Source organism: Myodes glareolus, chromosome 16 (genome assembly GCF_982192425.1).
Source record: "Myodes glareolus chromosome 16, mMyoGla1.1, whole genome shotgun sequence".
NCBI lineage: Eukaryota > Metazoa > Chordata > Mammalia > Rodentia > Cricetidae > Myodes > Myodes glareolus.
In genome coordinates, this window is record NC_142041.1 from 62,209,775 (window position 1) to 62,233,413 (window position 23,639).

The window sequence follows — 23,639 nt, forward strand, 5'->3', positions numbered from 1 at the left end:
ATGTTGGATCCCTCACTTTCTTTATAAATCCCACGATAACCGATAAATTCATTTCATAGGCCCTATCATGCATTAATCACCAAGTGGCAGGAGTTAAGAAAATTCTTCCTGTTACAACGTCCATTGCCGGCAATGAACGTCCCCAGACCACCGAGGAAGTCACTGTTATTGCACAATACATGAGGACCTGGAACTTTTCCAAAAGCTTAAAAAAATAAAAATAAAAAATGGAATTATATTTGACATTTCCTGACACCTGCATTAATACTGTATGACTAATAAAGCATGTCAGTTGCCTGGACTGCGCCAGCGATCAACATGCGCCCAGAATGCACACGAGTAAAAATGCAGTAAAAGGAAGTAGTCTTCATTGCCTATAGGTCACTTCCAGTCAAAGGTTAAAGTTCAAAGACTGAATGATCAAAGTGCTCATTTTCTCAGTAGGACTATCTTCTGCTACGAGGATGATAACAGTGGCATCAACAAGTATCATCTTTAAGAAAAGAAGAAAAAAGATAATTAAAAAGTTAAGCATGTGTAAGTAATCTACAAGTTAATCTCATGTAGAAATAAAATCAAGTAGTAAGAACATGGCTGATCTGACTTGCCTCTCTCAATCATTACAAATAAAAACGTGTGTTTAATTATATAGCGACAAGCAAACCAACCTTTATTCTTTCAAGGAAATGAGAGTTTGCAAAAACTTTAAAATATATGATTAGTATATCAGTTTAATTTAAAACAAGAAATTGCTATGTTAATGCAGTACGTATTTTAACACATCTTAAGAGTCTGTCTATAAACAATACTAAAACAGTCACGTCATTTTACTCAAAATAATATATCACGTATTTGCAGTCTATGAGCACGTATTTGCAGTCTATGAGGCAACTCTTCAACAAGAAGATACAAGTTTCAAATCAATCAATAGGCATTCAATGCTGTTAATTTCCCTTCAGGAAATTAGTTTTAAGAAGTATATATATATATATGTGCAAGGTCATTTAAAACCCCAAAGAATGGTTCTGTAATCCCTCTGGTGGCCTCAGCATAGCATACTTAGATGGTATATAACTGTAGGGTCCATGACTTATTTTAGAGAACTAATTTCATAAAACTGTATCTGAGGAATTTGAGAACGAGTTCCTTTCAGAAAGGCTGCCAGCTAGTGACACTCCTAAGAGTTGTGAAAGCGGTTACAGGAAAAACACAGAAAACACTGGCCAAATGTTTCCCAAATAATTCCGCATCAAGGCTGATGTAGTGATAATAAAATTTCCACAGATAAACATCAAATGAAGTCTGTTATGTTAGGGGAATTCATGAATTATATTCATGGTAAAATAAATTAGATTTTAAAAATAAATCATGACTTGGTGATATAGGTTAGTGGCACAGTATTTTGCTAACTTTGGGCACAGTTTAATAACTTAAAAATAAAAAATAAGCAAGAATATAGCCCTAAGCCCAAATCCCAGCAACAACAATAGACAAAGAGCCCAAGAGATTTAGAGTGTGCAGCCAGTCTGGGCTACATGGGAAGCCCTCCTATCAAACCAGGACAATGGGCTGGAGGACGGCTGGGAGGCTGCCTGCCCCTGCAGACACCACCATTCCAGCCGCAGGACCCATGCTGGGTAGCTCAAGCTCCAAGGGACCAGGTGTCCTTTCTTACCTTTGAGAGCATAAACAAGACACAAACACACACACCCCAAAATATGACATTTTTTGAGACAGGGTTCATACAGCCCAAGCTGGTCTCAGCCAGGGCAGGTTCTGAAATCACCTTCCTGCATCCAGATCCTAAGTGCTAAGATTAAAGACATGCTAGCTGGCATGACCACACTCTTCAATGGAAAGAACACACTGAAGACAAAAAACAAAAGAAGAATTTGTATCTTTTATGTTTCATATCAAAGTATCTATTTCTGTGGATTTGGAAGAAGATATGTTTGTGGTGAATGTAAACCAAACAGAAATATGAAGACGTTTCTCAAATAAAGTGTTTTAATTTTGTGTGTGTGTGTGTGTTTGGATTTTGGGTTGTTTTGTTTCTTAGTATTGGGGCGGGAGTTGTATTTTATGTGTGTATGTGTGCGTGTTTGGGATTTGTGTGTGTGTATATATGTATGTGTGTGTGTGTGTGTGTGTTGTTTTTTTTGTTTTGTTTTGTTGGTGTGTATGTATGAGTGGGGTTTTTTAGACGGATTCTTACTGAACTGTCCAGGAGAGTCTTAAGCTGACAATCTGCCCACACTGGCCCGTGAAGTAGTTAAGATTGTAAGAATGCCAGCTCAATAAAGTATTTTATTGAGACAAACACCACAACTCATCAGACTTAAAACTCTAAGTCACAGTGTGGCCCTGAATTCTACCTAATATCCCACAGCACTGAGACAAACTTTAGAATGATACAGACAACAATATATACAGTAAATAAATTGAATCAAGCATGCTATTTAGTACAGTAGAAACAAGCTTGTATCTCTAAAGACATATCGCATGTTTTAGATGGCAGCACAAATTTACCTTTATTAATGGTTGTTTGTTCTGGAAGGTTCTCAACATAGTAGACTTCTGTAGAATGTCAACTAAAATGATTATAAAATCCCTAAAGCTATTCTCTATATCCAAATCACCATCTTGGATCAAATTTTAAAATACTTTAGGTCTGATATGGTTCCACCTGCCTTGAACATCTTAGCTTTGTGGAAATGAACTAAGTTCTTAAGCTGGAACTGAATGATCTCTAATAGCAGGACTCACAGGGACTTAAAAGGTTCTAATTCCCTGACAAATACATGTAATAAAGTCTGCAGATAAACTGGCATCAACATGGGGATGAGCCAAAACTCTAACTCCGCTTTCCCTAACTAAGAGGTGAAACCAAACAAGAAAGCAAAATACCTTCAAGGAATATAGCACATAATTTTTAATTATATGCAAAGATTATTTACAAGGTATTAAGACAGACATATACACGGGAACAAAGGCATAAAACTTATTTTGGGTCAAGACAAATATACAAAAATATGGAAAGTTGTGAAAGACCACTAACAGTCTTTAACCTCACAGTTAAATACCTGTGGCCATATAATACCTTGAAAAAAAAAATCTCATAATGATGATTTCAGTCTTCTTTGGAACTACCAAAGACTCTACTAAAATCCCATTCTCCAACACAACACAAACTGTTGTTGGCTCCAGAGATCCAGAGCTGACTTCACTGGCTGATGGAGACGTGAGAACCAGAGAAGGGGCATTCCATCTGTCCCATAAGGATGAAAGTCACTACACTGGAAACTCATCTCCCCGAATAGCACTAAGGACACAAGACTAGAAAAAAAAAAAACCACATCAACACAGGCAAATAATATGAAGTGAAAGGCTAAGAACAAAACAAAAAAAATATTTAGTTAAGTTTTATCTCCTAAGAGTTTTTAAGGAATTGGTTTTCCTTTGACAAACAGATTCAAAAGAGATTTTAGAGCAGGTAACAGAACTGTCACCATGAGGAGCGCTAGGGGACTGTTAAACCATTCAAGTTCTGGATTCCGTGCTTTAGTTATTTTGTAACCTTAAAAGGTAAAACAAAGGCTGGAGAGATGGTTCAGTGGTTAAGAGCACTGGCTGCTCTTCCAGAGGTCCTGAGTTCAAGTCCCAGCAAGCACATGGTGGCTCACAACCAACTATAGTAGGATCTGATGCCCTCTTCTGAAACAAAGGTGTACATGCAGATAGAGTACTCATATACAGAAAATAAATTTTAAAAAGGTAAAACAAATTTTTTAAAAAAGGTTACAATTAGTGTAAATTTGTGATCTATGGACAAAGGCTATAAAGTAGAAAGAAAAAGAGACTTTTTTTTTTTTGAGGCATGGTCTCAAAGTATTCCAAATTGGCTTTGAACTGGAGATGTAGAAGATGAAGAACTGATCTGCCTCCACCTCCTGAAGGCTGGATGACATGTGTGTGCCACACTCCCCTGTACGGAGTACTGCGGACGGACCTCAGCGCTTCTTACACGCTAGGCAAGCATTCTACTCAACGAGCTACACCCCAGCCCCAAAGAATTGAACACTAATAATCTAAGACAATTTTATGTTCCCATCTCCTAGAATCATCACAGTGCTACAAGGAATGCTTCAGCTGGACAGAAGCAGAATGCAGCCCACAGTTCTAAAGAAAAGATTCTTCAACTTCTTCCTATATTAGATCCACTCATTTGTTAAGTATGCTATCTAAATACTATGCTGACACACTCACTGACTGTAAACCTAGGCTTCTGATGTGAACACTCAAGTGTGAGCTTATCCTAATGCCTAACTGGGCACATCACTGTACGAGGACTTCAGCAATGAAGGCTCTGTGCTCCCTTCTAGAAAACTACTGCCGGTGGAAGTTGAATATTTTCAATACTGATTCCAGTAAACAAATCCTATTATTAATGGATTCTGGTTGCCTACTTCATTTTAATTATTTTATAGTATTGTAATATTTTATAGCACAAAATTATACTTGTACCTTTGCCATGGATAATTGGGTCTGGTTGGCAGTAGACTCTGGAGTCTACTGGTGCTGTCATGAGCGTACAACAGTCGTGGTTGTGGCTGTCTGCACAGATCTGCACAAATCAAGTCAGCTACCGTTCTGCTCAGAAACTCCCACCCCTACCTAAGGAACTATTGACAACTGATAGCTTCTATGGGAGAGACTCTGTCTAATTAATAGTGTGGCCCCTGACAGGTCTACCAAGCTCCAGAAGCTAGCCTCACCATGAGGATGTGGGTATCCCAAACTGGACTCAGTAGAGTATGTTAAAAAGTGTGGGGGAGGCATGAAGTTGGGAGGGGTAAGATGGAGAGGTGGGGTGAATCTTGGAGGAGTCAGGGGAAGGAGTGGGATGTGAATGTGATCAAAATATATTGAAATTCTCAAAGAAAGTTTTTATTATAAAAAAGAAAAAGAAAAAAATTGGGTTCCAAATCATTTCTTCATCTGTGCAAAGATATAAATCTATATAAGGTACATTCCAGGTCTGAACCATGGCAAATTCCCAAACCCATTTGTATACTCAAGCGAATCATCGATTTCACAAACCTATTTTGATTAAGCTTTCAGTTCCTGGCCCTAATTGTCTCAGCTCAGTTTATTTGTCAGAGCAGGCGAACCTGTGTTAACCAGCAACATGATATGCCTATATCCAATACAAATATGACCTAATGAGAAACTAAAGAGTTCTGGGAAAATGGTCTTACTTTCAAGTAACAATAAGGAATGTATATTCACATACCAATACAACTTCTTATATTTCAAAACCAGTTAACACAATTACCTTTTACATTTTAATAAGTCACTGTGTACTAAAGAACTTCAGAAGCAATCAATGAGGTATGAGGTATATAAATGGAGTAGCAGTAAGTAAGAGGGACTGCCCTAACTCTTAAGAGATTCTAAACAACAGTGTAGACAAACGAAGGCCTAACTCTACTGTCTGATGGCCTGCCTGTTGAGTCTCCCCTCTCTTTAGAAAACCAGGAGATCAAATGTTCGGACTTGTAATTATCCACTCTTAACATCCCTGTCCCACCTCTAAGTCCCTTTTAGAGCACACATCGTTACCTCCAACTAAACCTCTCCTAGCTGTCTGCTTACGTCTCACATTTACACTATACACTCTGACACATGTATGTTGTTCGTGCCACACAGCTGGGTATCTGGAACACAATTCCACTTAGTCTCTCAGAACTGAAATGCTAAGGGCTATGTGTGTGTGCACGTGTATGTGTAGAGGGGACATCGACAGATGAGACAGATTTAAAAAATAATACAATGGGGAACAAAGTTTATCCAACTTCTGATTGTGAGCATGTGCATATGTGTGTACAAGCATGCACGTATGTGCTGAACGGGCCTCACACACATTAAGCATATACCTGACCACTGAGATACATCCCGTTCTTGGTCCTGAATCATTTAGAATAGCTTTATAGGTCACACATTTAAAAAAATGGTCTGATAATTAGACAACACTAATGTCCTGACTAGTCTTCTGTCAACCTGACACAAGTTAGGGTCATCTGAGAAGAGGGAACCTCAACTGAGAAAATGCTCCCTGAGACTGCGTTATGGGGATTTCTTTGATTAATGATTGATGAGCGAGGGCCCAGCCCATTGTGAGCTGGGTCACCACTGAGCAAGTGTCCCTGTGGGGCTTCTGCTTCAGTTCCTGCCTTGAGCTCCTAGCTTGATTTCCCTCAGTAATAAACTGTGATCTATGTGGAAAGCTGTGGAAAGCCCTTTCCTTCCCAGGCTGCTTTTGGCCATGGTATTTTATCACAGCAATAGAAACCCTAAGGCGGCTAAGAAGTAACAAGAGTCTGTAGGGCATGGCAGTATGCCCTATAGTTGCAGCTAAGGAGAGGAGGGGAGATTTTGTGAGCTCAGTAGTGAAAGATTAGCCCGAGAAACACAGATGTCTCCATCTCAGAGATAAAGAGAAAAATAAAAACCATCAGCAAGACTATGTATTTCTTGAACCAGATGTGGTGGCACAGACATGTAATCCTAGCACTCAGGAGGCAAGAGGACGACCACAAGTTCACAGCCACCCTGGCCTTCACAGGGAATTCCAGGCCAGTCAGGGTAACACAGTGAGAAGGGAGGGTGGGAGGAAGGGAGAGAGGCGAAGAGCAGAGCGCTGATGCATACGTCCTGAGAGCATGTCCGTGAAGAGCTTCTGGAATGGAACCTACTGAGTAGGCAGAAGATAAACTGACAGCTGAAAGTTCCAACCAAGTTAACGGGGTGTGCTTGCTGAGAACGATGATCTCTTTGGTAAGACAGGGCCAATTCAACTGTAACACTAATTTAAGCTGCTTGTTTGTACTGCCTGGAACTGCACAAAGGAAAAGATACTATAGTGGTCCAACTGCTGAAGGGTTTTAGTGTCTCATAAATGATGACGAATTCAAACAAGATGCTCTGCAGCTTCCTAATTGGCCAACACCTGCTCCACTATCTCAACAGCAACACTGACCCTTTCTTGAGAACATATAGAACTTACATATGCAGTAAATTTGTCTCAAAGGGGAATGGTACATGAAGATTATACAGGCATTCAGGGTTCCTTCAGGAAAAGAATACATATTAAGAAATAAAAAGACCTGCTGTAAATCAACAAATCGAGGCTAAACAGAACTACATGTAAGTGAGAACAATGGATCAGTGGGGAGAAGTGCTTGTGCAAACCTGACCTCCACAAAGAAGCCATGACATACACAGACAATAATAATAAAGTGCTGTTGTGTGGGACACATGAACTCATAGTGTATGTGACAGTATGTGAAGACCTGGACAAGTTCAAGACAACCCACATGACTGACAAGGGGTCTGAAAAAGTCTCGCCCTCCCTGGTGAGGAAGCAGCAGATTTTAAGGAGATGCAGCCCCTGAAAAGCTACCTCAGTTCTAGTATGGTGATTTTTCAACATGCAGGCTGGGACCCCTTGGCTGTGCAAGTGACCCTTTCACAGGGGTCGCCTAAGACCATCAGAAAACACAGATATTTACATTATGATTCATAACAGTAGCAAAACTATACTTATGAAGTAGCAACAAAATACTTTTATGTGGGGTCACCACAACACCAGGGTTATGTGTTAAAGGGTCTGAGTATCAGAAGGCTGAACACCACGGCTCTGGTGGGCGGCCCTACACTCTGCACACCCTGCAGCACTATGTGGACGTAGTGGATTGAAAATTGCAAGGCGGCAGAGAGAGCACAAGAAGCTGGGAGAAGGTGAGGAGCACGGGAATAGCTGGAGGGAAGGGGGGGGGAGTGGATTTGAACAAAACACATTATGTGCATGTGTGACATCTTAAAAAACACAACAAAGAAAAAAGACACTTGCACGACCGTGCCGTGTATTAACAGCAGTGTGGAAAACTGCACCACTCCTTACGGCCTCACCCTATGACGTTCCATTCATGTCACTTGCTAGTTCAGAACTAAGTTTCAAAAATCTTAAGTCTGTAACTCTGTGCTATGTGTTTTGGCCTGTGCTGTTGTTTGTCATTTATTCTTTTGAGGTGCGGTTGGGGCTCGGACTCAAACTCAGAGTTGCACATACAGCAGTTAGGGGCTCTAACACTGAACTACATTCCCAGTTTATAATTCACTCTTAAATAATTTCATAAATTGCCTTTGCTTTTAATGTTTTAAATGTTCATATAAGTGTTTCATTTCTTCATATTATTTTCTTCTTTTCTATTTTGAGACAGAATCTCATCCTACAGCCCAGGCTTTCCCCAAACACGCACATCTTCCTGCCTTAGCCTTGTAAACGTGGGGACTACAGGCACATGGTTCTAGTACTCCTTCTAAATGAAGAAAAATCCTCTCTCCTTACTGAATAGTCCATGTTTTTATAAAGCATTTTTAAAATATTTAATCCACAGGAAATATTAAATAAAAATGTAAATTTCTTATCTAAAGTATTTACCAATTTTCTGAGCTGACACCTCCTGATGTAGGATGCATTTCTTACTTTATATGAGGCCTAAGTAATTACAATCCTACATTAATCACCCGTTCTTACATTAACAGATTAGTTTTCGTCTACCTCTTATAGTTCTAAACTCACCTTTCCTCTTCTTAACCATATGCTTTCGTCTGTGTGCTGAGACAGATCTGAGCACTCAACACGAGCAAGCCTGGACTTCCCTGTCCCCTGCCGCAGCCTCCTGAGTGTGGAAACTGCAGTCGTGTACCACACTTGCCTCACCTCTAATCTATTAGTCTACTAGACTTGACTCGATCATACGAACCTACAGTCTATTCTGTCTTTATGGGACTATGTGTGACACAGGGTCTCCTGTAGCTCAAGCGCTTCCCATCTGTTATGTAGCCAAGGAGATCTTTATTACAGGTATGAGCCACACTGTAATTTGTAGACATACCCTAAGTGAAATCTAACTTCTCACGAGGAACTCCTTCACAGTCCTTCCACCTTGGACACTGCTTCTCTGGGTTTGTGGTACCCATCTCCCTTCCTATTACACGGGCGCTCATATTTCTGTGGCCCTACTTTCACTGAGCACAGTGCCACTCCATAGACGCCGGTCATCTTGGGCGACTTCTTGGAAGTTTTAAATTTATAGTTTAGGTGAAAACACAGAAGACTTCACATTGAAAAAAAAGATAAGGAGAAAAGGCCACATTCTCATTAAGTTTTGCCAAACCTGATTTCTTTAGGATAATAAAATACAAAAAAAAAATAAAAAATAAAAAGCCAAACCAGGAAAATAATTACTTTTATGGATATAAGTATCACAAGGAGTGACCTTTATTCTCCTGCTTTAAGATGTATAGAAGGGGATATAGCTCAGTGGTAGAACTATCTAGAAGGAATGAGACTAAGGGATCTAGTCCCATCATAAGGAAAAAGAAGTCCACTGGGGAATATAAGCATTTGTTTTTAATTTAAATTATATCCTTGGAAAAGCAGTAAGACTAGTTTAGAAATGATGCCAGCAAGTCAGGCAGTGGCAGTACAAGCCCTTAATCCAAGCACTTGGGAGGCAGAGGCAGGCGGATCTCTGTGAGTTTGAGTCTAGCCTAGTCTACAGAGCTAGTTCCAGGGCAGTCAAGAATGTTACACAGAGAAACCAAGTCAGAGAGAGAGAGGGAGAGACGAGAGAGAGAGAGAGAGAGAGAGAGAGAGAGAGAGAGAGAGAGAAAGAGAGAGAGAGAGAGAGAGAGAGAGAGAAATGATACCAGCAATTCTGTATTTTAAACCTATATACTGCAGGTAATGGTAGTGCATAGACCTTTAATCCCAGCACCAGAAGTATAGGCAAGAGGATCTCTGTGAGTTCGAGGCCAACCTCATCTACAGAGTGAGTTCCAAGAGAGACAGGACTACACAGAGAAATCCTATTTTGAAAAAACAACAACAAAAACAAATAACCAAAAAACCCTACATATTGCTCCCTGAACAAGAAAAACAGAAACTTGAAATTATCAAGAGTATTTTTTTCATAGTTAACTGCAAATAGTTAAAGGATGGCTGTGTGGGGGTTAGAATGAGAATGACCACCACAGTTCAGATTTGGTACCCAGGGAGTGGTGCTACTTGAAAGGATTAGGTGGTGTGGTCTGGTTGGAGGAAGTGTATCACCGGGAGTGGTCTCTGGCTTGGAGAGTTCAAAAGCCCACATGGAAGTCCAGAGCCTCCTCTCTCCGCCTATAAATCAGGATGTAGGCCTCAGCTATTGTGGCAGCCCTGCCACCATTCCACCATGATGATGGACTAAACCTCGGAAACTGTAAGCAAGTCTTTGACAGAGTTGTCATGGTCATGGTGACTCTTCACAGCAATAGAATGCTGTCTAAGGTAGGCTGTTGGGGCCAAAGAGGCCTTCTCTAATGGAGCACTGTAACTGTAACTGCCTCCAAATATAAGAAGGAGCAGAACTGAGTGTACAAGGCATCAGAACTTCTACTTCATAGGAAGGGCTCCCCACAACTTTAACATAAAGATTATTATGGACTTTAGTCCACCACAGCTGCATAAACCTTAATTCCAGCGCTTGGGAGGCAAGTGGGGAGAGCTGCAAGTTCAAGGTCAGTCTGGCCCAAAGAGCTAGTTTCAGGACAGTCAGACTTATATAAGCAAATGCATCTCAACCCTCAAAACTGCAACAAACGAAAAACCTTAAGACACTACACTTTTGTACCAAAATGGTATTGTTGGAAATATTAAAGTAATACTGATTTTACTTATCATATGATGGATATGATTGTTTTAAAAATTTAGTCTAATATCCACATTTTCTCAGATTTTCTAAAATGTAGTGTTACAAAAATGTAAACTCAATTACATCCGGCACTATTCTCCCAGGTCTTACAAACATCGTCTTTCAAATATAAAAATATCAAAAATTTGTCATTACAAATAAAAACTACTCACCATGATACCACCATTTTGTTTTCTTTGGATTCTTGTTACATGTTCGCACATAAAAGGAATTATCTGGCGGTCGTCTCTGAAACAAATAGAGTTTAAATATTAAACAGGTAAGTTTGGTAAGAAAATGACTAAGAGAATTGAGTTTAGCAGAATTATTACAGAACAGATGTAAAACAATAGAAACACTAACAGCATTACTCAAGAATGTAGGCCTCAATTGTTTTAACCAGGATGGGTGGTAGGAGAGGTTAGTTCCAGCACATAACATCTGAATTTCTCGTTCTTATCTCTCCGTCAAGTACTTAATGACCACGTCTATGAACTAGCTAAACAAAAGCCGACCTAACTAAAGTTATCGAAGAACTACAGCATGCTTCAAGTATTCGCATAGACTTATTACTTTATTGTAATGTACTAAGATGGAACAGATGATCCCACTTCAAACAACATGTAAGAGGAAAGATGTCTTAGTGCTTGTGTGTACCAGTGGCCTTGTTCCTCATCTGCCCCGACTGGAACAATCTGGAAAACCTGGCAGCTCTGCAAGACACCTTGGCCAAGAGTGATGCTAACCACACTGGAGGAAGACTGGAGAGAGCCTGGCTTTTTGTCAAGAGTTCAAATGTCAAGTTTACATTAATGCTATATTGAGAGGTGGCTTCTAATAGCATGAGAATCTCACCCTTGCTTTTGGCTCACTTTTACGACTCTGATAAAACGGTGTCTTTCTTTCCCTATTAAATATCTATCTGTTTCAGTGTTTAGACTTAACTGCTTAGAGTAATGAAGATGAGCGATTAAGAGACCACCTCTTCTACTGATGCTGATCGAAAGCTACATCATTTAAGAAATGTCCAGCCAGAAAGCAGCAGTGTGAGGGACAGCCTAGACCGCTGGGGAAAAATGCAGCCCACTCACTTGACGCTTCTAACGCTCACATACTCAGTTGTCAGCTGATGCTTAGGATGCATTCATGAATTCACATCAACGGTGATTTCAACCAACAAGAACACAAAAACTACTTGGGTACAATTTGCTAAATACTCCAAGACTACCCTGATACAATTTGAGAAAATTTCTTTAAAATTTAGGATTACAAAATTAAGTTACTTAATTTCTTTTTTGTTACCTAGTACTTCATAGGATAAAATAGCAAGTATCTAATAAATGTTTAATTTTATCAAAACTCACATAAATTCTGACTCTTAAATAATCATGGTTAAACCTACCAAACAATCCTACTAAAAATAGTTTATCAAAAATTTAAATTAAATGATTTCGTTTTATCCTAAAGTATACAAAAAATACTAGCAGCAAACCAGGTGAGCAGAACAGTGACAGTTAGGAAGGGATGAGAGGCACACGAGCAACAGTCAGTCTCTGGCTTGTGGGGTAAACATCCATGTACAGATGCACACAAAAGCTAGTGATCACCAGGCCATGCAACAGCAATGGGCAAAGAATCCCCAGTGACCATCTCAATGGCGGTGCACATCAAACCCTCTTATCACTCCGATGGGAAGCATCAAGGGAACACAGGAGCCGCTGTAAGAACAACCTGCTCTGTCTCCCAGATGAAAAGCTTAGAGTGTGTGTATTCGTGCGTGTGTATGTGTGCGTGTGCTGGGGCAGAGTAAGGAAAGAATAAACAATAAAGACAAGAAAGAGTCATTTCTAACAACTGTTGATTAAATAAAGCTTGATTACAACCTGAAAATGCAGAAGAAACTAAAGCTAAAGTGATACTAAGGGGCTGAAGAGATGGCTCAGCAGTTAAGAGCACTGGCTGCTCTGCTCTTCCAGAGGACTCTGGTTCAGTTCATAGCACCCACATGGTGCCTCACAATCATCTCTAACTCCAATTCCAGGGAATTCAATGCTCTCTTCTGGCCTCCATGGGTACCAGACACACTCATGGTGTTCAGACATACATGTAGGTAAAACACACATACACATTAAAAAAAATATTTTTTTTTGTTTTTCTAGATAGAGTTTTTTTTGTGTAGTTTGGAGTCTGCCCTGGAACTCACTCTGTAAACCAGGCTGGTCTTGAACTCAGAAATTCGCCTGCCTCTGCTTCCAGAGTGCTGGGATTAAAGGGCCTGTGCCACCACAGCCTGGCTAAAAATAATAAAAAATAATTTTTAAAAATGTTTTTAAGATGCATATATCATACTCCATCTAAAATAGGTTTCCTTGCAAATTTTAGTGTTTTTGAATGAGGATAGGTCTTTTAATTAATAACATGTTATAATTTAATGATGGGATTTTATATTGTACATAAGAACTGGATAAAGGGTTCTTCAACTTACAATTGAAAGGGAAAAAGCAAACACAATTTAGCCTATTATTCCCTGTACTTTTTTAAGCAACAACAACTAAAAAATTCAAAACTTAAACAAAACCAAATAAAACTCTTGTTTTTTTTTTTTAAAAAAAAGTACAGCAGGAAAATTCTTTTAAAAATATCTTATGTGTGCTGTAGACACATGTGTGTGCCACACTCCAAGTGGTGATCACAGAAAAACTCTGTTCTCGATTTCCAATGTAGGCTTCAGGGATCAACTGTCAGGCTTACATCGTGAGCACACTTAGGTGTTGAACCATCTCAATGCACACACACACCCCAAAAAAACTCTTTTAAACTAACATTTCAAGAAAGTACTCAGTGAAACAGTAACTCTGGGTGTTCCCGTTTCTAAACAATCTACTATTTAAACACAAGTTACTATCCTAAAGAGTCTCTGAAGTCTAATTAATAAAACAGCAATGGATTTAATCTGGAGGTCAGAGAAACAGTCTGCTAAAGACACATGCACACTCTCAGAGCACATCATTTTTCAACTGGTCTTTCCCTCCACTTCCATTAGAGATGGGAGAACAAAAGGGAAGGTTTCAAAAATCCCACTGGTAAATGACATCCTTCCATCAATTTAACCAGTGAGATAGGAAAGCTCTGGATTGGGGAAACTCAGAAATGCTGCTGTGGATAGGAGCTGGCAAAAGGGGCTAAGAAGCAAGGGGGTGTTCGTCTCTAACTTTTCCACGGTGAAATCTAGAAACAAGAATGTGCTGTTCACTTTTACTCTGTGACTGTTCATGGAAATAAAATTCAGATTAAAAACTCGTGCACAAATGTCCTGTTCAAAATGATTAAATGACAGCTATGATCTAGTTACTGCCCATACTGCCAGCCTGCTGTACACTCAATAAACTATACTTTAGAAATACATATAGAACACTGTGCTTGACTTCTAGTCTATTAGAATGAAAGATAACAAGATAACTTTCCAATTTATTACTAAAAATGTCATTCACTGTAATTTAGAACCAAAAAATGTTGAATCCTCCTTCAACCACAAATAATTATATACTGAAACTGTAAACCTACCTATGTTGAAAGAGGAGACATTACCTGGAGTAATTGTAAAGTCCTACCTTTTCTTTGCAGCTGGAAAGCATGCTAATAATGCTAAGACAGACTGACTGGACTGAGAGCGCTGGGGACCAGTCTTCTGTTAGAATGGATAAACAGATATGACCATTGCTATACACATGAGGATGGACGGGAATATTTTCACCAGTAAACATGACCTAAGAAGAAATAAAATTCCATTAACGCTCAATACTCTCTTCTATTAAAAACTAAAATATTCTGCACATTTAACAAGTAATAATTTTTAAGACATAAAATAAAAACAAATAGATTTCAGTAGCAAATGTCCACTCATCACCAACAATTCAGTAACAACCTCACTGCGTAGATGACCATGCAGCAACACAAAACCCTAGACTATTTTTTAAATTCACTGAAATTTTCTAAATTTGTGTTTTTTTCACTAGTGAATGGTAATCTACATTCATTAGAATGTTTTTTCTCAGATTCTACTCATTACGCACACCTCAAATCCCAGCACTTGGGAGGCAGAGGCAGAGGCAGGTGGATCCTGGTGAATGTGAGGCAGCTTGAGCCTCACACAGTGAGTTCCAGGCTAGTCAGGGCTACACACTGGAAGCATGTTTGAACACAAAATACAACAAAACAAAAAACCCAAATGCATTAAAATTTCAAAAAAGTATTTAACGTTAAAACTGCAATAGAAATCAAACAAAGCCAAAGGCCTGACTGGAGAAAAAATAAAGTTGAGTCTCCGCTCTGCCTTTACTCACTGAAGCTGTTTCTTTATCTCGCCTTGGCACAACTGTAAATGCCTTCCTCTGCCCTAACACTTCAAGTAAACCACCTGAGCATCCAAACAGGAAAGAGAACAAATCCACACATCCTGAAATATCACTATGCACATTCTAACACAATTCAAAGGCAGGAGATAGACTGAAGATAATTATGTATTATGTACGTGTTCCTCTTTATCTTGCAGTGCTGCGCTAAAGCAGGTCCTTGTGTGTGCCCCACAACCCTCCACTCCGAGCTACAGCTCTAAGAGAAATTACTTGCTTTTATATAAAACTCCAGTTAAATTAACTCACCAATCTTCAAGTACATTTTACAAGGTGCCATATTAATTCTGTAGTTTAGCAGTCATTTCTTAATTAGTGATCTTAAGAAAAACATTAGCATCACTAGGATGAAGACCTGGCTTGTATTCACAATCAGGCTGGGTGTGGCAGCACACCACTGCAGAAGCAACATCTAGAGCCTGACATAACGGATTCTACTCGAGCCTAGAGGTCCAAGGCCAGTCATGGGAAAACAGTACAAACTTTCTCTCAAACAAACAGCAACAACCACCATAGGATAAACTCAAAGATGCCACTCAAGATCCTTGAATTCCCACACATCCACAGTCCTCAGCACAGACATTATAGAATCGTTCAACCTGTACAGCAAACGGAGGAGGAGGAGAAATCAAACTTTACATTCTGACAGAAACTGATGAAACATTTGCTGCTCTGCATGTATCTGGGGGTGGGGGGAGGTTTCCCCTTAAATGAAGAAGACGGCCAATGAAATCAGCTTGGCTAGAGTGAAGTATGCCCACATTTAATACAGAATAGATACTGTGAAACTAAAATCAGCTAAGGTTTTGGTAGATATCTTAAATATCTAGCCACAATCTGACTTATTAAGATTCTTACAGGCCAGGCAGTGGTGGTGCACTCAGGAGGTGAGACGGGTGGATCTGGATCTATGTGAGTTCAAGGTCAGTTTGGTATTTAGAGCTAGTTCCAGGGCAGCCAGGACTACACAGAGAACCCTTGTCTCTAAACGCCAAAAATAAAATAAAAGATTCTTAAAAATATGCACATTAACAAGCTGATTGCCCAAACGAGTAGGCCTCAGGCTGTTAAGCTGAGGTTAATATAACAAATCTCTCCAAACTTTCGGCAAGTGCTTTCCTTAGCCTTTAAGACCTGGCCGCCTACCTCTACTCTCCCCACAGAAGGAAAACTGAGGCATAAAAGCCAAGTCTCATAACAAGAGAAATCAATTACTTGTCCTTCATACTTGCAGAAGGTCCATTCTTCACCTTTAAGGCTGCTCTGAGAAAGGGCATTGTTCAGCTCATGTCACAGCTCTGGTCCTGCTCCGAGCAGTCCTGAGTGTGACACCGTCTGTGTCCATCCACAACTGCTCTTACAAGCATGAGTCACAGCTTATGTCAACATATTTATTTGTAGATTGTGCTACACGTCTAGAACAGGAATTTTTACATGTCACAGAATATAGATCTGTCCTGATTATTCATTTATCCTAAAAAGTCATTTGACCAGCAGAGTGTTATCACTGAGAATTTACTCCCTAGTCAGTTATTTTAAAGAATAAACCATCCACCCCCCCCAATAAGGTCTCTTTATTAAGAAGTCTATGAGGATAGTGACAGTGTCACACACACAAAAAAAGAGTTAAGTTTTTACTATGACTATTAGAAAACACTCGGGCAGCCAGACAGATACAAAGGCCATCAGGACACTCTGCCTAGGCATTCACGGAGCATGAGGAAAGCAGTATTCTCCTTGCAGAGAAATCGTTACCAGTGTCCATGAGCCAGGAACTAACAGGAAATCCAGACATAAGATAGAGTGGTGAACAGCAAGGAATGGGACCTAAGGCAAAGAGCAACAGACGGTCTATAAGCAGAGCAGAGGACAAAATTAAACAGCTCTAAAACCAGCGGCCAAAACAAAAATCAAGCCAAGTTCCCCGCTGGGCACTCAGGAGGCAGAGGCTGAGTGGGATGCTGGGGGGGAGGGGGAGTCAACTAGCACTGCTAAGAGGGCGTAGGCCAACCTGCGCTGTCCTCAGAGTCTGTCTTAAGACACCAACCGAAACAAAATCAATCTCAGTTATTAACATATCCCATGAGGGGAAATGCAGCCGTGTGAACCTGAAGCCATCAGACACGGGATAACTACTGGCACGTATTAAGCAGCCATTACGGCCTAGGCACTTTAGAAGCTTGTCTAAGCAGGAAAAGGATGCTTGCTTAACATGCCAGAGAATTCCTGAAATAAAACATTTTTACAACAGTTTGTTGATGTTAAGGCATTACCAGTCTTTTCCATTTCCACAGAGAGTTTCATTATAATCTCGGTCACTAAGGGACCCATTATGGGAAGAGTAACCAAGGCTAACTTTAAGCACGTACCGTTTTCCATCTTGTTTAATATCCTGTATGAGTCAAAGGAGAAAAACTGACATTTCTGCTGTTTTACTTCAAGTGAGCAGGTTCTGAATGATGTTAATTCTGAAGTCTTAAAAAAAAAAATTGGTGCAGTCCCATGTAGCTTATAAAACTATCTAGGACTGATATAGCCAGACCACTGAATACAAGCGATCTGAAACTACAACTCAATTTACTTGGTCAAAATTTGTTATACAATCACAGTTAACTGAGGGCCGGGTGGTGGTGGCACATGCCTTTAACCCCAGCAGTTGGGAGGCAGAGGCAGGCAGATCTCTGTGAGTTCGAGACCAGCCTGATCTACGAGAGCTAGTTTCAGGACAGGCTCCAAAGCTACAGAGAAATCCTGTCTCGAAAAACCAACCAACCAAACAAAAAACCACTTTGACTGGAAACTCGCCACGTTCCTTGCTGCAGAGTTTCAGAGATAAGTAAAAGTACAACTCTAGGACTTAGAATCAGAACTTAGAATCCCAAAGCTGCATAAGAAGCCATCCTCAAATCACTACATTTCTACTCACCTCCTTATTACTGCAGCTCATTTCCAAAAGTAGAAGAGCTAAGGTGTAACAACTTGCAGGACAATTTTGAAAGTATACATACCTAGTCCACATCCAGTCTAAAAATTTAACCAAACCAATATTGGAATAATTTGAGTACCATGAGTGTAGTATCTATTAAAATACAACCTGAAAGACATCAGAGTTACGGAAGCCTACCCAGACTATGAACGACCACAATTAAGTTAGGAGAGGAGGTACAAGGCGTCTCCCTATTGCCCAGGCTGGTCAACCCTGCTCTGCCCCATGGGGCTTAAGCATTTCTCCAACAGCAGCTTTAAAAGTACCTGGGGCTATAGGCATGAGCTACTACTCATGCCTGATTCACTACTCAAATTTGATACATTCTAACAATAGTTCAATCTGATAGCTGTCAATATCTACAATAATCTACTATAAAACAACAATTACTCTAGACATTTAACTATATATTCCAGTACGTTTATACAGTTTACAATAGTCTAGGCATTATTACTAAGAAGAAAACAAGGAATTGAGTTCAGGTAACTTTCATAAACAAAATGCAAGAATTTCTCAACATCAAGCCTAATAATGAAAGACCTTACGATACCTATTTACAAAGAGGATACAGTCCATGTTTCATGAACGGTCTGGAGACAAAAAGTTACCTAATATGCATCAAGCTGGGTCCAAACTGTAAGCATACAATGAACACAACAAAATAGGATACATACAGGTAGGAGTGCAACTCAGTAGTAGTTCACATGAAATGCATGAGCCCTAGGTTATCAATCAATTTCTAGCGTAGGGATGTAGAGGAGGCAACCAGAAAGACAACCAAACACCAGGCTATAGTTATAAGACAAAGTCCATCTGTCATGCCATATAGATACCAAGGCTTCTTGTGAGGACAACATGAGGGGCTTTCTCTTGTTATCATCAGAGGCAGGCTGGGGGCCACACCTGTAATCCAGCACGCGGGATGCAAACACAGGCGGAGCAGATGTTTCAGATCATCCCTTACTATATAGAGAGCAAGTTTAAGGCCAGCCCAGCACACATGACAGCATGTCTCTACAATAAATAAGCAAATAAAATTTAAAAGTATAATATAAGCTACAGATAGCATACAATTAGTAATAACTGTCAAAAGTGGCTAGGGAGCTCATATATTTAGGTGTATTATACAGGCAGATTAGGTTGTATTTAGGAATGAGAAGGGGGAAGGTCAAGAACTTGAGAGAAAAAACAGGGGTGAATGGAGGGATGAGGAGAGAAAAAAGGAGGTGACGTGATATAATTTCAAAAAAATATTAAAAATGACTAGGGATTGAAGTTTTATGAATTTTCGGTGCAGACTTCTCCTTCTAGCACACAAACCCAGATCACTAGCATCGACAGGAATAGTTTTCCTGCTTTACTTGATCATCATATCATGTAGCTTTAAATGTACTTCAGAGGCAAAGTTGTTTTAATTTCATCTTTATTTTGTATGGCTTCAGAATTGAAGGGACAGTGATTCTTCCTTGAAAATAATCACTGCCCCTACTATTTCTAGAGAAAATATGTGCTAAAACAACTTTTCAGCAAAAATCAACTTGGAAAAGTTAAAGTCAGTATACTGAAACATTGACAAAGTCCTGTAAGTAGCTCATGTTTCTTTGAAATAGAATTCTCTGACAAAGGGCTGTACAGGAAGTGGGTATTAGAAGACAAAGAGGAGGCAGGATGAAAAGTACCGAGGAGTTACAGCACTAAGCTTTGGGAACTTTAGAATTTCCAGAGTCTGACCACAAACACCCAGTTCCTCCATACTGAAGAGCCTACTTAATCAGACCCTAGACCCTCCACTCACACCTGCGGCCCTTCGGTATCTCAACACAGACACACAGGAGCATATGCTGCCAGGCCTAAGAGGCCGAGCCCGTTCATGCCCTGCTCTGTACTTTCCCCATAAGTCCTCTCAAGACCAGTCCTACCAGTTCAAGGAGGTTCTTCTCTGCCTCTCTGGTCTACTCTACACCAGCTGCTGCTTCCCATTTTGTTTCAAAGCAATTCATTGTCTTTGTGGAGTTTTGGTGCCTTTATTCAAACATCCACCAATCTAGCAGCCTCTCCTGTCTGCTGATCTACCCTCTAAACCAGGTGCCAACTGTGTTCCCGTCCACTAGGAACTGCTGCTGCAGGTCAGCACCACCCCTGCCCCAACGCACTCAACAGTCTCTCTGGTCTCCCATTTGCCACCTGTTGCACTGCCTTCTAATTTGAGATAGGACTCTATAACCCTACACAAAACCTCCCATCTCAGAGCAAAAGCCTCAATTCTTACAATGGGCTACACACATGAAGGTTCTCTCCTGTCCATGTCCTCACAAGCATGTTATTTGTTTTCTTGATGAATGACAACTGACTGGGTGAGATGGAATCTCAATGTAGTTCTGATTTGCATTTCTCTAAGGGTTGGAAGAATTGATCAATTTTTACAGAATTGATCAATCTTTACTGGTCTGATTTTATCTGATTGAATGCTCTAACTTATTATACAGCTTTAGTTTTTTCTATATATCTATTATATTCTGTCAAAGGTACAGTATACAAGCATCTTCTCCCAGTCTGGTGAGCTGTCTCTTCATGAACTGTGTGCCCTGCTGTAAAGATGCTTTTTAGGTTCCAGAGACCAGATGTCAACTGTTAGCCTTACTTCTTGGGCAACTGGAGTTCTACTGAGCATGCCCTTGCCCCACTCCTCTCCTGCACTATTTTATTTATTATGTGTCTTTTCACAAAAGAATGCAAACTCTACATAAAAAGGACTTTTTTGTTACTCTCATAAAATTCTGTTTTCCTTTTTCTAAATTAAAAAATTGTGTCTGTATACATGTGTTTATATGTATGTACAGACATATGTGTTTTCCTCAATCACTCTCAACTTTTATTTATCTGTTTGTGAGATAGGGTATCTCACTGAACTTGGCACTCCCTGATTCAGCAAAACTATCTGGTCAGCAGTCACAGGGACTGTCCTGCCTCTGCCTCCCCAGTGCTATGATCACAGTGGGCACTGCCACTCCTGGCTTTCACCTGGTGCTGGGGACTAAAATCAGGTCCTTATATCTGCACAGCAACACTCTACTTACAAAACCATCTTCCCAGCTTTTGTTTTTCTTTTTTGATACATGGCCTTGTTTTGTTGCCCAGGTTAGTCTAGAGCTTTTTGCTCAAGTAGTATTCGACCTCCTGAGTGCTATTGTTACAGGCATACACCACCCCATGGAAATTGCTATCTGAGCCAAACATGTCTCATCTTATGTTATATACTCAGTCCTAACAGACAAGTAAATGCTGACCTATTCAAATAATGAGCAGATTGAAGCCCTTTAAAGGCAAACTGTTGTCTTTCAGGTCTCAACATTCTCTTCTAATTCTCAGTATAAAGGTAAGTGTTGGCACAGTATAAATGCTCAAGACAGACTGAATTGAGCAGCCATCGCCCTGGAACGTAGCACAAACAGTGCTTACACAGACAGGCATCCCTACACAACTCGCATTAACTGTACATTAGTGGAAAATGATGATGGAGTGGGGCCTCATGTGTGTTCCTGCAGTAACTGAAAAACACTTCCTGGTTTTGTTTTGTGTAGGAGGGTCATATGTCCATGTGTTACTTTCATTGATTAATAAAGAGACTGCATTGGCCCTTTTTATAGGCCAGCCCTTAGGTGGGTGGAGTAGACAGAACAGAATGCTGGGAAGAAGGCAGTGAGTCAGTCGCCATAGCTCTCCTCTCCGAGATGGACTCCGGTTAGACTCGTCCCGGTAAGCCACAGTCAAGTGGCAATACACATTAATAGAAATGGGTTGAAACAATATGTAAGAGCTAGCCAATAAGAGGTTATAACTAATGGGCCAAGCAGTGTTTAAATGAATACAGTTTCCGTGTAATTATTTCGGATAAAGCTAGCCTGGAGCCAGGTAGCGGGACACAGCCCGCTGCTCCTTTTACAGTTTTGTTTTGTTTTTTTAAGTTTTAAAACAAATGTTTAAGTCAAACATCACTATTTAGGCAGGTGGATTTTTCAGTAAATGGCATATAATGTGCGAAACTAATCAGGAACAAGAGGACACAGACAGAAGCTGTACAGGCACGGAGTGATCTGGATGTGTCACAGATGCGGTAGTGGTCATTTCACCACGATGCTGGTCTACTTCAGGACACTCATCAAATTCTATTTTTCTTAGAAGTCATACATTCAGTATTGTTTATTCTGTAGGAAGATTAAAAACTGTATCTAACAACTGTCAATGTTGCTGTTTCCTCAAAATGCCTGGTAATTGGGTGTTGGCGGAGATTGCTTGTTCATTCCCGGCCACCCAAACCTGAAATAAGCACACAGAAACTGTATTAATTAAAATACTGCTTGGCCTGTTAGCTTAGGCATATTCCTGGCTAACTCTTATATCTTAAATTAACCCTTTTCAATTAATTTGTGTATCACCATGTGGTTGTGGCCTACTGGTAAGTTTCTGTCCAGTGTCCGTTTCCTGCATCGGCTACACGGCATCTCTCCGACTCGACCGACTCTCTCTATATATCTTTTCCGGCCTGACTATATTCTATTAAGTCATTGGCTGAAAGCAGCTTCTTTATTAACCAATGGCAATAAAACATAGTCATAGCATACAGAGGGAATGCCACATCAATTGGGGAACTGAATTCAAAGGAATGTTTCTACCACTTTCCCAGAACAATGGAATATCTAAAAAGGTTCAGTTACTGAAAAACCCAGTAATTTATATGTACACAAATCTGTATTATTGAACCTACTGCACTTGCTTCAAAGCCATGAAGATATGATTAATAAAATAATTTTAATAATTAAAAAATCCTTGACCTTGGAGTAGTTTTCATTTTCCTAACCAATATAAATTAGAATATACAACCTCCACAACATGGATGCATTACAAAATAAGTTGTTAAAAAGGAATACTAGCATTCCAAAAGAATGGGAATAACTGTCTTAAGGTCTTTCAGATTCCACATACAGCATGGCAGAGGGAGAGAAATAACTTGGTTTTCATTCCTGATTGTTCTAACTAGTAATCAAACCATTAATAAGATCTTTCCTACAAGTTTCAATTTCTTCACTTAAAAAAAGAAAAATAAATAAATAAATAAATAAATAAATAAAAATAAGTAAAACTGGGGCTAGAAGATGGCTCAAAGGTAAAGAGCACTGGCTACTCTTCCAAAGGTCCTGAGTTCAATTCCCAGCAACCACATGGTGGCTCACAACCATCTATGAGACCTGGTGCCCTCTTCTGGTGGGCAGGCATACATGCAGACAGAACACTGTATACATAATAAATAAATAATTTTAAAAAAGAAATGTTGAAAATTAAAGATATTGCTTTTCACTATTGCTTTAAAAAAACTGAATCTATATCTCCTAACCACTATATTAAGAGTTATTAGATGATAAAATCAGGATTAAAAATTAATTT

The 23,639-nt window shown here is 39.8% G+C and overlaps 2 protein-coding genes across 2 annotated transcripts in view; one reads left to right on the plus strand and one right to left on the minus strand.

Annotated features, from left to right (window-relative positions):
• Positions 1 to 23,639, plus strand: part of Ly96 (lymphocyte antigen 96) — a 415,901-nt gene that overhangs the window by 275,517 nt on the left and 116,745 nt on the right. The gene's annotated exons all lie outside the window — the stretch shown is intronic.
• The window catches only part of Ube2w (ubiquitin conjugating enzyme E2 W), a 62,991-nt gene that overhangs the window by 14,498 nt on the left and 24,854 nt on the right, over positions 1 to 23,639 (minus strand). Inside the window, exons 5-6 of the mRNA XM_087897279.1 lie at positions 14,411 to 14,566; positions 10,973 to 11,048 (exon numbers count right to left, since the gene is read on the minus strand). Of these exons, the coding sequence (XP_087753405.1) occupies positions 10,973 to 11,048; positions 14,411 to 14,566 (232 nt within the window). The remainder of the gene's footprint in view (positions 1 to 10,972; positions 11,049 to 14,410; positions 14,567 to 23,639) is intronic.